At 42.0% G+C, this 13,777-nt stretch overlaps 1 protein-coding gene across 1 annotated transcript in view; it reads right to left on the bottom strand.

Annotated features, from left to right (window-relative positions):
• Positions 1–2,266: 2,266 nt before the first annotated feature.
• The window catches only part of LOC136447857 (uncharacterized), a 30,113-nt gene continuing 18,602 nt past the window's right edge, over positions 2,267–13,777 (bottom strand). Inside the window, exons 20-45 of the mRNA XM_066446969.1 lie at positions 13,280–13,733; positions 12,776–13,150; positions 12,410–12,667; positions 12,107–12,221; positions 11,348–11,962; positions 11,004–11,120; positions 10,734–10,856; positions 10,208–10,327; positions 9,817–9,939; positions 9,478–9,597; positions 8,919–9,041; positions 8,641–8,763; positions 8,356–8,478; positions 7,672–7,794; positions 7,344–7,466; positions 7,034–7,156; positions 6,786–6,908; positions 6,541–6,666; positions 6,275–6,397; positions 6,001–6,126; positions 5,715–5,828; positions 5,445–5,564; positions 5,047–5,169; positions 4,527–4,654; positions 3,768–3,990; positions 2,267–3,309 (exon numbers count right to left, since the gene is read on the bottom strand). Coding sequence (XP_066303066.1) covers positions 3,092–3,309; positions 3,768–3,990; positions 4,527–4,654; positions 5,047–5,169; positions 5,445–5,564; positions 5,715–5,828; positions 6,001–6,126; positions 6,275–6,397; positions 6,541–6,666; positions 6,786–6,908; positions 7,034–7,156; positions 7,344–7,466; positions 7,672–7,794; positions 8,356–8,478; positions 8,641–8,763; positions 8,919–9,041; positions 9,478–9,597; positions 9,817–9,939; positions 10,208–10,327; positions 10,734–10,856; positions 11,004–11,120; positions 11,348–11,962; positions 12,107–12,221; positions 12,410–12,667; positions 12,776–13,150; positions 13,280–13,733 — 4,582 coding nt within the window. The 3' untranslated portion in view covers positions 2,267–3,091. The remainder of the gene's footprint in view (positions 3,310–3,767; positions 3,991–4,526; positions 4,655–5,046; positions 5,170–5,444; positions 5,565–5,714; positions 5,829–6,000; positions 6,127–6,274; positions 6,398–6,540; positions 6,667–6,785; positions 6,909–7,033; positions 7,157–7,343; positions 7,467–7,671; positions 7,795–8,355; positions 8,479–8,640; positions 8,764–8,918; positions 9,042–9,477; positions 9,598–9,816; positions 9,940–10,207; positions 10,328–10,733; positions 10,857–11,003; positions 11,121–11,347; positions 11,963–12,106; positions 12,222–12,409; positions 12,668–12,775; positions 13,151–13,279; positions 13,734–13,777) is intronic.

Genomic DNA, 13,777 nt, shown 5'->3' with positions numbered 1-13,777 from the left:
ACGAAACGTTATTTGTTCATAAATATAGGTGGCGCTTCGCTGGGCGGCTAAGGTGTTATATAGGCTCCTCGTGCGGCGCCAAAAATTTTATTCTTTTTTTGCTAACACCCAATTCTGGAAGTCTTAAAGTTACTGCTAAATATGGGCGACGACGTCTGGACCTATCTTAGAAAGTGTTCGAAGGCTTTAATCCTAATGTCAGCATATTTTCACATTTCTAAAAAGTCAGGGCGAAATACCCTATGAGAGCCTAATCTGCAGTACTGCTCCCAGCCGCGTCCAGAAAAGTGGCTAAAACGACCGTCAAATTGCCAAATTTCGGTGTTTTCGGGAATGGGGACATCACCAAAGGCTCCAAAAGGGGTTTTAATTTTTAGGCTTATTTTACACTGTTCTCAATAATGATACCGTTCGAAATAAATTAATTAGTAATAACAATGTTTCACATATATATTTTACAGACAAACGCACAGGATATTGGGCCAGAAATGAAGCGTTTCCATCGCAGTTTACCATCAAATGTGCCGTTGTGGAATGTACATTTCCTGTAAATTTCCTGAGGCAGGGCGCTTCAAAACCCAACTTTCAATTCTATTTTGTGAATCAAGATGACGTTGAATGAATGTCTGTTTGTCTATCAATAGATCCGATTTTCAATCAGAAATGCTGTAGGGTGTGTACACTACAAAACGGTGCTTTATAATGTTGAGCGCCAGGGGGAGCCAAATCAACATAATTTATTCAACTCGCTCCTGGTGTCAGGACCACAAGTGAAATAGACTGCCTGTGAAACACATGTTAAGGTTTGCAAGGTCTCCGGATCCGCAAACTCGAACGGCTTACCCTATAAGGTTTTCCATTCAACCTTGCGTTGAAGGAGGTCGTTGTAAGAGTTAGAGGAGAGAATTGGTTGGCATAATATCATGGAAGATAACGTTTGTGTATACATAGAATCATTTAAGAGAGGTGAGAATTACTCCCGTAACATCAATATCATTGTCATTCTCAAGAAGTTCGTATCAGAAGACATCCAAGTTGCCATGTATTTTTGTAGACAAAACGTTTCCAGCTTAAGAAGCTAGTGATCTCCAAGTTGAACAAGGCAAATTAGAGTCATTCTATGAGGCTTACAAAAACAAGATATTATATTAGAAATTATTGTTTTACAGGAAGGAACAACATAACAAACAAGCTTTATGACTTTGCAATGGAGTAGGACACAGAAAGTTTTACTTGTAGTTTATTACACAGTTTGCACAGCAGAAATATATGCACAATTTCGACATTCAAATAGCAACCGCCAATTGATTGCGCGAAATCACACCACTGCATCATCAATATATATATGTCTTATATGAAGTACATGTAACGTTATTTGATAAACATACGTAGTATCTATAAGCAGAAAGCCGAATTCAAATGAATGAATTATGATAATGACCAATATGATATTGCATTCACTCTGCAAGCTACCAAGGTAAATTAGAAAGAAATGTGGAATTTAATTTTTTTACCTATATTAGCTAATATCGAATAGTTTTGTTTGTGTAAGTGTCTTAGATATTGTCATTCTTAATGTCTAATTGTCGAAATTTGGAGATCAAAGTCACAGAAGCCTTAAAAATGCCAACCCCCTTTTGAGCCTTCAGTCATTTCCCCATTCTTGGAAACACCGAAATTTGTCAATTTGGCGGTCGTCTTAGTCACTTTCCTGGTGACGGCTCGGGGCGGTACTGCAGATTAGGCTCTGGTAGGGTATGTAGTACCTACCTTTGAAATATGGAAATATATAGAATTATGATTAAACCCTGCACATGTGGACATTTCTCCAAATAGGTCCAAACATCTTGATGTAAATCCACAATTATCTTTAAGATACTAGTTCGTATTATATAAAAGGCGCGAGGAGCCTATGTATCACCTTAGCCGCCCGTCGAAGCGCCACCTACATTCATATATGCGTCATGTGTTGTTCGTTATGAGTAGTTTAAGGATATCGAGACCGTATCCGCTCTCATTTGACAGCTTTTGCCTTTTACTCAACTCTTCATGTTCTTGTATGGGCCGGGATGGGAGATGGATGTCAGAGAAGCCCGGCCGTCTTTCAGAAAACGTTACGATCTTTCACCCCAACATCTGCTTGATATGCAACGTTAGCCTTTTACGTGATCTCTGGAAGTCAGACAACAAAATGATACAACAAGGATATATACCATGAACATGCACACCAACAAATTATAATAACGCAAATAATTTCATCGTGAAATGCATTTTTAACTTTTTATTTTGATCTGCAAACAGAGTAAAACAACACCACATAAACGTAGTACAATAAAGGTACACGTTAAAAGAATATGCCACTGGCTCCAAAGTGCAATCACAAAATGGCACAAAAATGGTCAAAATCTTATCATTATCATCATCATTATCATCATCATCATCATCATCATTATCATTATCATCATCATCATCATTATCATCATCATCATCATCATCATCATCAAGCTGATGGATTCTTGTGATCCACACAAAACTAAATATGATCAATGAAATAAACAAAGAAATGGACAGTTTACTTGGAAAAAAGCTGTCATTGGTCCCACTTTGAAATCTCTACACAGCAACAACAGCAACAACAACCACACAAAAAATTATAAAAATATATTGATAATCTTATAAATTCCACGAGCAGATTCTTTAATTCTAGAAAAGCACATTTAAGGTAACGTTAAATCTATACAAAAAACGCAAAGCATAGAATGGGCGCACCTCGGACATAGTCCAACTACTACATTCCTTGATCACACTCTGTTATTCTGTTCGAAAGATGAAGAAATGTCGACAACACTCAAAGCTAATCGTAGGTCACATTGCAGTAATAGCCGGTGCATCGTGGACATATTACTGAATATTTGATTTTTTGTTGAACTTGAGACTGTATTTTGTGTTGCACAGTAATTGTCCTAGTCTGTTAAGACTGACTGGTTGGTATCGTTGACATTGCTTGTTGTTTCTAGAGTGTAAATATCTTTCCGTATCAAGTAGAAAGGACATTTAGACCGGCTGCTGTTTCAGTACATCGGTACTAGTTTCATTCGCCGCCGTTCCATGCTGCCTTCTTCTCGCCGTACGGCGGCGGGGGGTCGGGGTGAGGGGCCACCTCGACGGTTTTGCGGTGGGGCCTGCCGTGCTTGCCGCACCACCAGACCATCGCCACCACCGCGGCGGTGATAACGACAGCACACGCCGCGAACACTAGGGTCAAGTACAACTCCACCGTGTACCAGGCAGGGGTGGTGTTCGCTTCGGCTGGAGAATTTGAAGGCACAATGTATTCATTGATTAGAATCAATCCATTGATTATGAATCAGCTATGCTGTATCTGTATCCATATGTATCTATCATCTGTCCACTTTGGCTCGAGAAGATGCAATGTTCTCGTTGGTTAGAATCGGTAATGATCAATTTAGCACAATATAGAAATATCAAATAATTAAGAGAGCATTTTGGGAGATGACGAAAAGATGCAAAATATTACAAACTATTAGCATAATTCCATCAGGGTACATAATTCTGCCACGCTAAAAAGATAAGTCCAAACAGATTTCCAACCCAACGTCCCCCAGTATAATGCACACCTGTATATCTAAACTGTGAATACCTGCGGGATGCTGCATGCACTAGAGATCTCTAAAGCCCACTGTTTTTCAAAGTGGCGGAGTTTTGTAACCCGGCGGATTAATGTTACGTTAGTGGATGTTACATACCGATTTCGTAGACTCTCCAAGACGACGGCACGATGGTTATCGATCCGAACGTGCTGCCGTTCAGCACCTCCAAGAAGGCTTTAGTGACGTTCTCTACCGTCGAGGAGGAGTCTTGTATCAGGAACACCTCGAAGTTGACGATGATGCTTCCCGCCTGGCAGCTCGTCACCTGACTCCCCTCGTACAACTCGCTGATACTACTATTCTTGAAACCTTCGTACAGCTGGGATGCAAAAGATAACAATAAGCTCTCCTTCATTTACACATTAAGATATCGATGACTAAATCTGATAGAATAGTTATTCCAAACGTTTATGTAAGACACACAATATACACAGTACAAGGATACGGATATATACCGATGCCGACTTTATATAATAGGTATTACATGATTGTACAGGGCACGCACTAGCAGTACCTGAATTTGTTCATTATGTTACTCGCTGTTTATGTGTTGTAGACCATTTTATGTCAGATCGCAGACGATTAGTGATCCTCCCCTTCCCTTCTACCTCTATTTTACACTCATTAGAGGCCATTCATTTTCCTCCCATTCTATGGTGACGTGACTAGGCGATCATCCTACCCTTGTGTTTGTACTATAAATATGCGAATGCACAGGAATGGAGTTCTTTTTGGAACTCGCGATCGTCGTGATGCACTGCAAGTAGGTGTCTCTGCTAATAGATGCGGTCCCAAACGTGAAACTATTCACGGAAGAGACATTCTGATTAATGCACCACAAGAACCTGCCCTCACCTGAAACTCCACCCGTGACGAAAAACTGCTGAACTCAGACGACTGTTGGTTGGACAGGGCCGGCGTGAAGATCTGCTTTACTCCGCCGATTTGGTCGATGGTCATCTCACATCCTTTCTTCACCAGTTCTAAAGACAACAACATAAATGACTTGAAGAAGGTTCAGGAAAGTGCATCTTGCATCATTGTGTTCATTAGCTGTTGTCAAGTAACATGGAGGTTCTCATCCTAACAATGCCTAATGCACAAGTAAGCAAGGAAGACACTGATGAAGGCTAAAATACATGTAGCTTTCAATCTTCCCCAATGTCGCAACCTTCACAATGTTCATTACCACAGTTCACTTCGTACTACTTATGTGTATTCAATGTACAAACATGTGTTTACAAAGACATATAATGCTACCGCAAAGGTGTTGACTGTAGTTGAAAATAAATGCGCAGTTCTCTTCTGATGATGAAGAAGACTACTGATGACAATTCAAGGTGCACCGACTGAAACAAATTATCATGATGCTTACCGTCGCAGTTCCTTTCGTCCGAGTTGAGTTTGTAGCCTGTAGGACATGTGCATGTGTAGGACCCGTCCGTGTTGGAACAGTCGTGAGAACACCCGTGCTGCGCTATAATACACTCGTTCACGTCTGTAGGGAAGAAAAGAGAACAAAATGTACAGTAAGAAAGAAAGCAAGCTGCATCATGAGATTATTAACATGAAAGTTCATCTGAGTTGGTAAATTACAATAATGGGAAATTAAGTTGTTTTCCAACTTAAAAAGTTTTTTTTGTGAACAATTTAATTTCTCGTTAGATGTGATTATTGATAACGCTACAAAAGTAAATAATCAACTATTACCGTTATGGTTCAAGTTCGTCCGAGCATTTTAGTTTAGACTATAGACAATTTGCGTGTGCCAACCTGTGCATGATGTCCCACTGGTGCTCACGACGTACCCGTCCATACAGGAACACTCGAAGCTTCCCGGGCTGTTCTGACATTCATGGCAGTCATTACTGTCAAGGGAGCATTCATCTATGTCTGAAAAAGATGCAATACATACCGTGATAATGAAATACATGAAGTATGATATGCTACGCACAGTAGCAGGAAAATTACATACAAACAATAGAGAAAAGCTCGCAAATAAAAGTAGCCAAGAAGAGGAAATAACGATTGGAAGACAAGTACCTTCCTCGCAATGAGTTCCAGCCCAACCATCGGCACAGGAACATGTGTACTGATTCACTTCATCCTGACATTCACCTCCGTTCTGGCAGGGGGAGCTGGCGCACTCGTCAATGTCTGAAAATATGTTTTGATAAACATCTCTTCATAAATGAAAGGAGTGCATATACCTGTACCTTCCCTGTAACAGAAATATGGAAATATGCCATGGAAAAGATAAACGTACTTTATCCAAACTTAAGGATAAAATGTATTTTCAAAATCATTTCATAGTTTTCAACATGATTACCGCTGCATGTTTTTCCGTCCGAGTCAAGTTCAAACCCTGCTGTTGGACAACTACACGTGTAGGACCCGTCCGTGTTTGAGCACTCTTGAGTACACTGGTCGATCCCTGCCGCACACTCGTCTTCTTCTGTTGAAGGTTAAACCAAAATAGGTGATGAACTAGCGTATACATGTATTGACGAATAACCACACAGAAAATTTGTGGAAAAAAAAAGAAGAAAAACAATCCACATGTCGGGCATTCAAGCCACTGACAAAACAAATGAAATACTTACCGTTACAAGTCCTTCCGTCCGAGTCGAGTTCATACCCTGTAGGACATGTACATGTGTAGGATCCCACCGTGTTGGTACAGTCGTCTGAACATTGGTGGAGGTTTCTGGCACATTCTTCCACATCTGTTTAAAAAATTGAAAAAAAACATGTTTCGCTTATTGAACACTGATGGAAGGGAAAAGCACAAAAACAGATCATTGGTACATCGTAGCTCTGAACAAGTATTTAAAGAAACCTTAGCGTTTTTTCTCTTTCATATAGTTACCGTCACATGTCCTTTCGTCTGAGTTGAGTTCGTAAGCATCAGCAGGACATGCACACGTGTAGGACCCGTCCGTGTTGGTGCAGTCGTGAGAACACTCATCTAGCTCTAGAGCACACTCGTCCACATCTGTGTGAAATAAGAGAACAAAAAAATGTGCAACTTTGAATTGAACACAGTTGAAGCCGAGGAGCACAACAATATTCCGATTATCATACAAAAAAACAACAATTAAACAAAATGATTACCGTTACAGTTCCTTCCGTCGGTAGCAAGTTCATATCCTGTCCGACAGTCGCACGTGTAGGACCCGTCCGTGTTAGTGCAGTCTTGCGAACAGTCGTGAGCGTTTGTAGAACACTCGTCCACATCTGTTTGGAAACAAAAAGACGTATTTTCTTAAATACTCAAATAAAGTCGGAAATGGTACATGGGGGCGTTTAACAAACATTCAAACGAAACTAGGCGTGTTTATTTTTCTCTCTCAAATAATTACCGTTACAGGTCTTGTCGTCCGAACTCAGTTCCCACCCTGATGAACATGCGCACGTGTAGGATCCCTCCGTGTTGGTACAGTCCTGCGAACAGGCGTTCTGTCCCGAATCGCACTCGTCCACATCTGTTTAAAAAAGAGAACAAAGTTTAGCATACGCCCAAAATGTCTTATTACCTGGATGTCTAACCTTCATCAACGCAAAGTTGCAACTCAGCATTGAACATGTTTGAAGAGGATGAACTACAAATACTGTTTATGGTACATTTCAGTACCGTAGTACCACTGAAAAAAATTAAACAAATGGATATACCGTTACAGTCCCTTTCGTCCCCGGCAAGTTCATACCCTGCTTGACAGTCGCACGTGTAGGAACCCTCCGTGTTGGTGCAGTCGTGAGAACAGTCGTGAGCGTTCGTAGAACACTCGTCTATATCTGTGGAGGAAGGATACAAAGGTGGTGCTTAAACTGTGGTCACTGATATAACCGAAATGACCCAGCGTACTAGATGGTCATTTGAGTTAATCTCCAGTAAGATATCTGCGATAGCAGAATAGTGTCCAACCGGCTAACAATCTCTCCGTAGAGATATGCTTGGAGATGACTTTCGAATCACCGTGGAAAATGAATAATTGGTTACCTTCACAGGTCTTGTCGTCCGACATAAGTTGGTATCCAGTTGGACATCCGCACTGATAAGACAGGTCCGTGTTGGTACAGTCGTGAGAACACCCATGAAGCCCCAAATCACACTCGTCCACATCTGTTCAAAAATCATATATAAACGCGTTTAGTATCTGTCTACTGATAAAAAGATCACTTTTGCCAAAACGAATACATTACACCAACATTCAAAACTTAAGTTGGCGTCGGGTTGGCGTAACGGTTACGATATTTGGCTTAGAACCCAGGGGTTCTGGTTTCGGGTCCCATGACATGCCACCGATGTTGTGCCCTTGAGAAATGCACTTTTTTCTCATTCTTTTTATTAATTTTCAAAATACCAAAGACATAATAAGCACATGGCACGTAAACAAAATAAGTGAAAGACATGAGAAACCACAAAACGGATACATAAAACCGGGAAACAATAATATATGATCACAAATAGTTAATGAGAACCAAACCCGTGAGAAAGGCACTTTTAAGTTAAAACATGGCTTTCATCACTCCACCCAGGTGTGAATATAGATACTTGACTTCATTTGGGGAGGTAAAGGCGGTGGAAGGAGATAGTTAGGTTCCGCTTTCCAATACACACACACAGTGGATATGGGAAATACCAACACCAAAATAGAACCTAACGGTTATTTCAAATAACTACCGTTGCAATTCTTGTCATCCGAGCTGAGACTATACCCATCGGGACATCCGCACGTGTATGACCCGTCCGTGTTGGTGCAGTCGTGAGAACACCCGTGAAGACTTGAAGAACACTCGTCTACATCTGTTTTGAATAGAAAAGAAATTAGTAAATAGAAAAGAAATTAGTTGCCGGTGTGTCTGTTGGTGAAAACAACAACAAAGGGCTATTGTACTGCCTACGAGATAACATCAAAGGCAAATAAATGATTAAAAAAAGAAATAAGCAAATATTGAAGATCCTTACCGGTACAGGTCCTGTCGTCCGAGCTCAGTTCGTATCCGTCCGGGCACCCACACGTGTATGACCCGTCCGTGTTGGTACAGTCGTCAGAACACTCATGGAGATTTAAAGAACACTCGTCCACATCTGTTAATTTCAAAGAACATTAAGGTAAAGCGCTTTTGAGTTAAAACTATTGGTGGAAGTTAAAACTGTCTATTGATGGAATGAGCCAAATCACGAAAACTATATCTTTGGTCTTTTCAGTAGCACCAGACAAAACGGATAATTCAAATAATTACCGTTACACGTTCTCTCATCCGAGTCAAGCTCAAAGCCTTCACGACAGTCGCACGTGTAGTTTCCGTCCGTGTTGGTGCAGTCGTGCGAACACTCGTGAAGATCCGAAGTACATTCGTCCACATCTGTTGAAGAACAAATAAAGGTCATGCAGCATCAAAAAAGACCACATACTGTAAGAAAGGTACAGTAAAGAAAGGAAGGACTATAGATTGTGTAGCGTTAGCGATCCTGGTATTTATTTCAGATTAATCATATCAGTGATGATTACACAGTGCTTTGCGAGCACACACACATTTTGCGTTAAACTACGCCTAAACTATTGTGCATATGTATGTTACAGCATGATTTCACAGATCACTATACCCAAGTACTGGTACTGTATATCGGATCGGCGTTAGTAAGAGAGCGGTTAGAGGCTTTCGTAGATTTCTTTTGGATATAAAGATAAAAGATAAACATAAGACGACAAATGAGGAAAGGCAAGAACATTAGAGACAAACTTAGAAGTATACTTTCATGGTCAGAGAAGGTTCATCTCATTCGCTCTGTTTTACTGACCTTCACATGATGTCCCGTCCGCACTGACGTCATACCCGTCCATACACGAACACTCAAAACTTCCCGGGGTGTTCTGGCATTCGTGGCAGTCAATGGTGTCAAGACTGCATTCGTCTATGTCTAAATAATTAATAAATGTCATTGATTATTCCATATTTATTACTATGAATAAAATACAAATGATTAATTGTGATTGCTTTATGTTTCATGTAAACACATATAATACACCTGATCTAGCAGGTACATAACTTTGCATCGATGAGGAAAAAAAGCCTTTGAAAAAGCGGCGATCATTTCAGTTGTATCTATTGTAAGAAAATAAACAGCAAAAATAACTACCAGTACAGTTCCGTTCGTCCGAGGTAAGATTGAATCCTTCAGGACATTCACACGTGTAGGACCCGTCCGTGTTGGTGCAGTCGTGAGAACACCCGTGGATCTCTAACTCACACTCGTCCACATCTGTTTATTAGTAAGACGAAAGAGCAAAACAAAAAAATGATACCAATTCCGAAAATATGGCAATATAGGTGCTGTAGTAACGCATTCTAATGACGCACATGTTGATGATACGCTCTAATATTTGTTAACTTCAAGTTGATAAAAAAAGGTTTCGTCAAATTTCAAACTTAATATAAGAACTATCCGTACCCCATCAGGTAGTTATAATCTAAACGTGAAAGAAGTCTTGATGATTTCTGATATCACAGTCCAGTTTGTACATACTAACCTTCACATGCTGTTCCATCGTCATCGACCACGTAGCCGTCCGTACATGAGCACTCAAAGCTGCCCGGGGTGTTGTGGCACTCGTGACAGTCGATGTCATCCTGGCTACATTCGTCTATGTCTATAAACAAACAGAATTCTTTAATACTTACTTATGAGAAAGCTTCTGGTTGGCAAAGTAAAATGAAAACATGTTGGAAGATCACAATATCAGACGTGGTTGAAAATCACATAGATTAGTGACAGAGGATTTTCCAGTGCAAAATAAAGCATGTAGTAAGATGCTGATGAAATATAGATAGATAATATCAAGGAGAACGGATTCAAAAGCAAGCATGAATTTGCTAACAGAAGTGCTATAAGCTAATGCCATGCAAGTGGAGTGCCCCGATGTGCAAAGCATAATAAAGTGTAGATTTTAAAAACTTTGGCGTATCTTTCTATTGATCAACAAAATCAAACTACACAAACCGATGTTTATTACTGTCGCAAAGAAAATTACAAAAAAAGATAACCCAAATGAATACCGATGCACGTCCATCCGTCCGAGTCGAGTTCGTAGCCTTCAGGACATGCACACGTGTAGGACCCGTCCGTGTTGGTGCAGTCGTCAGAACACTCGTCTAGCTCTGCCTCGCACTCATCCACATCTGTTTAGAAATCAGAAACAAAATAATATCTCAAGCAGAATCCGATTCAAAATTTGAGGAAAACCGTAACGTAGTACATGCACATTTGAAGTGACAATGTCAGCATGGACACAACAATGATGATAATGAATAAGGTCGGGGTCTTACCTATGCAGTCATCACCGATCAAGACGAACCCGTCTGGACAGGTGCATTCGTACGTTCCGGGAAGGTTGCTACAGCCATGCAGGCAGCCATGTCCATCTGACTCACATTCATCCGTATCTGTGTGAAAGGATGTCTTAAATTTTACACAGAAACTGGAACACCACAATGTAACTAAATCTGTATCTCCGTTTGACATGCATCTAACACACCAGGCTTTCTATAGAGCTTATTTTACTTCAGATCTACTACAACATATTCATGTAGGTCCATTCTGAAGAAGATAACTCGTTGAACTGTTATGTACAGCAAAAATCAACAGCAGAGAAGAAAAATTAGTGCGTCACCTTTGCATTCGTATCCGTTCCCGAAGTATCCGGCCGGACACCGTCCACACAGGTAGCCCCCGTCCTCTAGGTTGACGCAGGAGACCTCGGGATAACACGGGTCCAGGGCCGCGCACTTGTCTGCTACCTCCACATCACAATGGCTACCGGTGTACAATGCTGTGCAGGTGCAGTTGTATCCGTTCACAAGGTCGATACAAGTCCCGCCGTTCGCACACGGGTCGGACTGACACTCGTCCAGCTCAGTTTCACACACGTCCCCGGTGTACCCAGGACACACGCAGGTATAGAAGCCTTGTCCGCGGGGCATGTCGGGATCGGGCACACAGGACCCTCCGTTCTCACAAGGACTCGCCATTGTGGTGAGGTGGAACGTTTGTTCGGATGACGCGCCGCACTCGTCTTCGACCGTGACGTTGATAGTAGAGTTGACGTCAACTGCTGTCCAGTCCAACTGTCCGTTTGGCTGTACGCTAACGCCATCTTCAGCTGCGGATGTCAGACTGCATGTCACAGGCCCACCTTCGGGATCTTCGGCACCCAAGTTGATGGTCAGACTTTCATCGGGAAGTTTCTTGATAGTGGAGGGTGCTGTAAAGACTGGAGCCTCGTTGTCTACAACGGAAACAAAAAGCATGTTAAATGATTTGCTGAATAACACAATCTATACTTTCATAATTCTAACGATCTTTGTCTCTAAATTTTCCATTTGCCTGCTTTAGTAAGTTTTTATCATACGAAAAATTAGGAAATTGGTACCTGGTCGATCTGACCACGCTGAGTTGGAAAGCTCAGGAACACATTGCTCACAAATGTTGTTCGGGTTTGGGTCTTCATTCCTGAAACAGTGCCCTCGGATGATGCAGGTGTTCGGCTGTGAACAAAAGCCAACATGACTTAGCCTTGAACGTGACAACGTCAGTTAATAGTCTGAGGAAAGGATTATTGGGTTTTAAGAAAACATCGGTTCAAAAATTTTTCGTATTAATTTGAAAGTGAATCTCTAAAACTCTGAAAAAGACAGCGGCATAGGGATGAATACGATAATACGTTAGAACGTACCTTCCAGGTGCAGTCCCCTCCCTGAGAACACTCCTGACAGACGGAGTCGTACACGGTGAAGAACAACTCCTCACTGAACCGTTCTCCGTCGTTACTGACGGACAGCAGCATCCCATGAGACACCGCGCCTTCCTTGGTGTCAGGTGACCCGTCCCGTACAGGAGACCTGGGGAGGGCGCACGACACCTCCCCAAAACTGCGGAACGTCGCCTCGGATCGGCCGCTGGAGTTGGCTTGCGTCTTTACTCCATCCTTTATCTAATAGATAAAGATTAAGATACTTTATAACAACGCTATAAATAATGCTGCGCTAATGCGAGTAGAAGTAATTCAAAAGACTAGTCATGTTCTGCGAACCAAGCGAACCTGAACTTGTGTGATCCTACAGGTCAGGTTCTCCGAGTTCATCACGTCTTCGGCGAAGAAGGACGTCTTCATACAGGGACGACTTCTGACGTCACACAGCCCGTCCGAGGGGAGTTCCAGCGCAACTGGAGGCCTGCCGACCTGTATGGAGCAGTCTGCAGACGTGTAACCCTCTTTACATTCACACGTACTGTTCACACACCGTCCCTGGTTACTGCATTGGCGCGGACACAGGTTCTCGGCGATGAAGGCTGGGGGCTTCACGGTTCCGTCATCATCAGTCTCGTACAGGCTGACATTGTTGTAGGCTTTTTCGGCACATTCCGCCTGAATCTTCTGCACGATAATGTCAACGTACTGGAAATCCTCTGTTACCTGAAAAATGGTACATGCATCAATGACAAACCATTACAAAATCTTGTAACAATACTTTCTGACTCTTTTGCACTATGCTATTTAATGAGCAAAAATGAACGATATGACGTTTTTTATGTTCTTACTCACTTTCACATCTGCAACACAGAAGTCCACTCCGGAGAAGATGTCAACACCGTACACATCTCGACAGTCTTCAGCGATGGTCAAGTTTAAGATTCCTCCCTGACACTTTCCCCTCGCTTCCTCCTCTGTTATCCCTCTGTCCGGGGTTGGCCATTCGTCGTTGATTTCGGGTTCTTCATCTTCTTCATAGACGAACTCATATTCCGTATCACAAACGTCGTCATTGTACTGGACCGGATCTTCCTCGATCACTTCCGGTGGCGGAGTGCAGTTCTTGTTTCTCCCGTCTTGAAGCGGGTGGATGACGTTCAATGCTGGGTTCAGGTTGTTGTTTTTGCGTGTTTTAGTCGCGCTGCACTCGACCATGTTCCCGCACGTACAGAACTCTGACTCAGAGAGGGGGTTACTGACTTCTTCTGGACACTCAACGTCGAAGAGACTCTCTCCCCGCGGGATTCTAAGCAAAGATATAACAAGAGATTACCACTGAATAAAAGTACT

This window comes from Branchiostoma lanceolatum, chromosome 13, assembly GCF_035083965.1.
Source record: "Branchiostoma lanceolatum isolate klBraLanc5 chromosome 13, klBraLanc5.hap2, whole genome shotgun sequence".
Taxonomy (NCBI): domain Eukaryota; kingdom Metazoa; phylum Chordata; class Leptocardii; order Amphioxiformes; family Branchiostomatidae; genus Branchiostoma; species Branchiostoma lanceolatum.
This window is presented reverse-complemented; position numbering and strand designations above follow the sequence as displayed.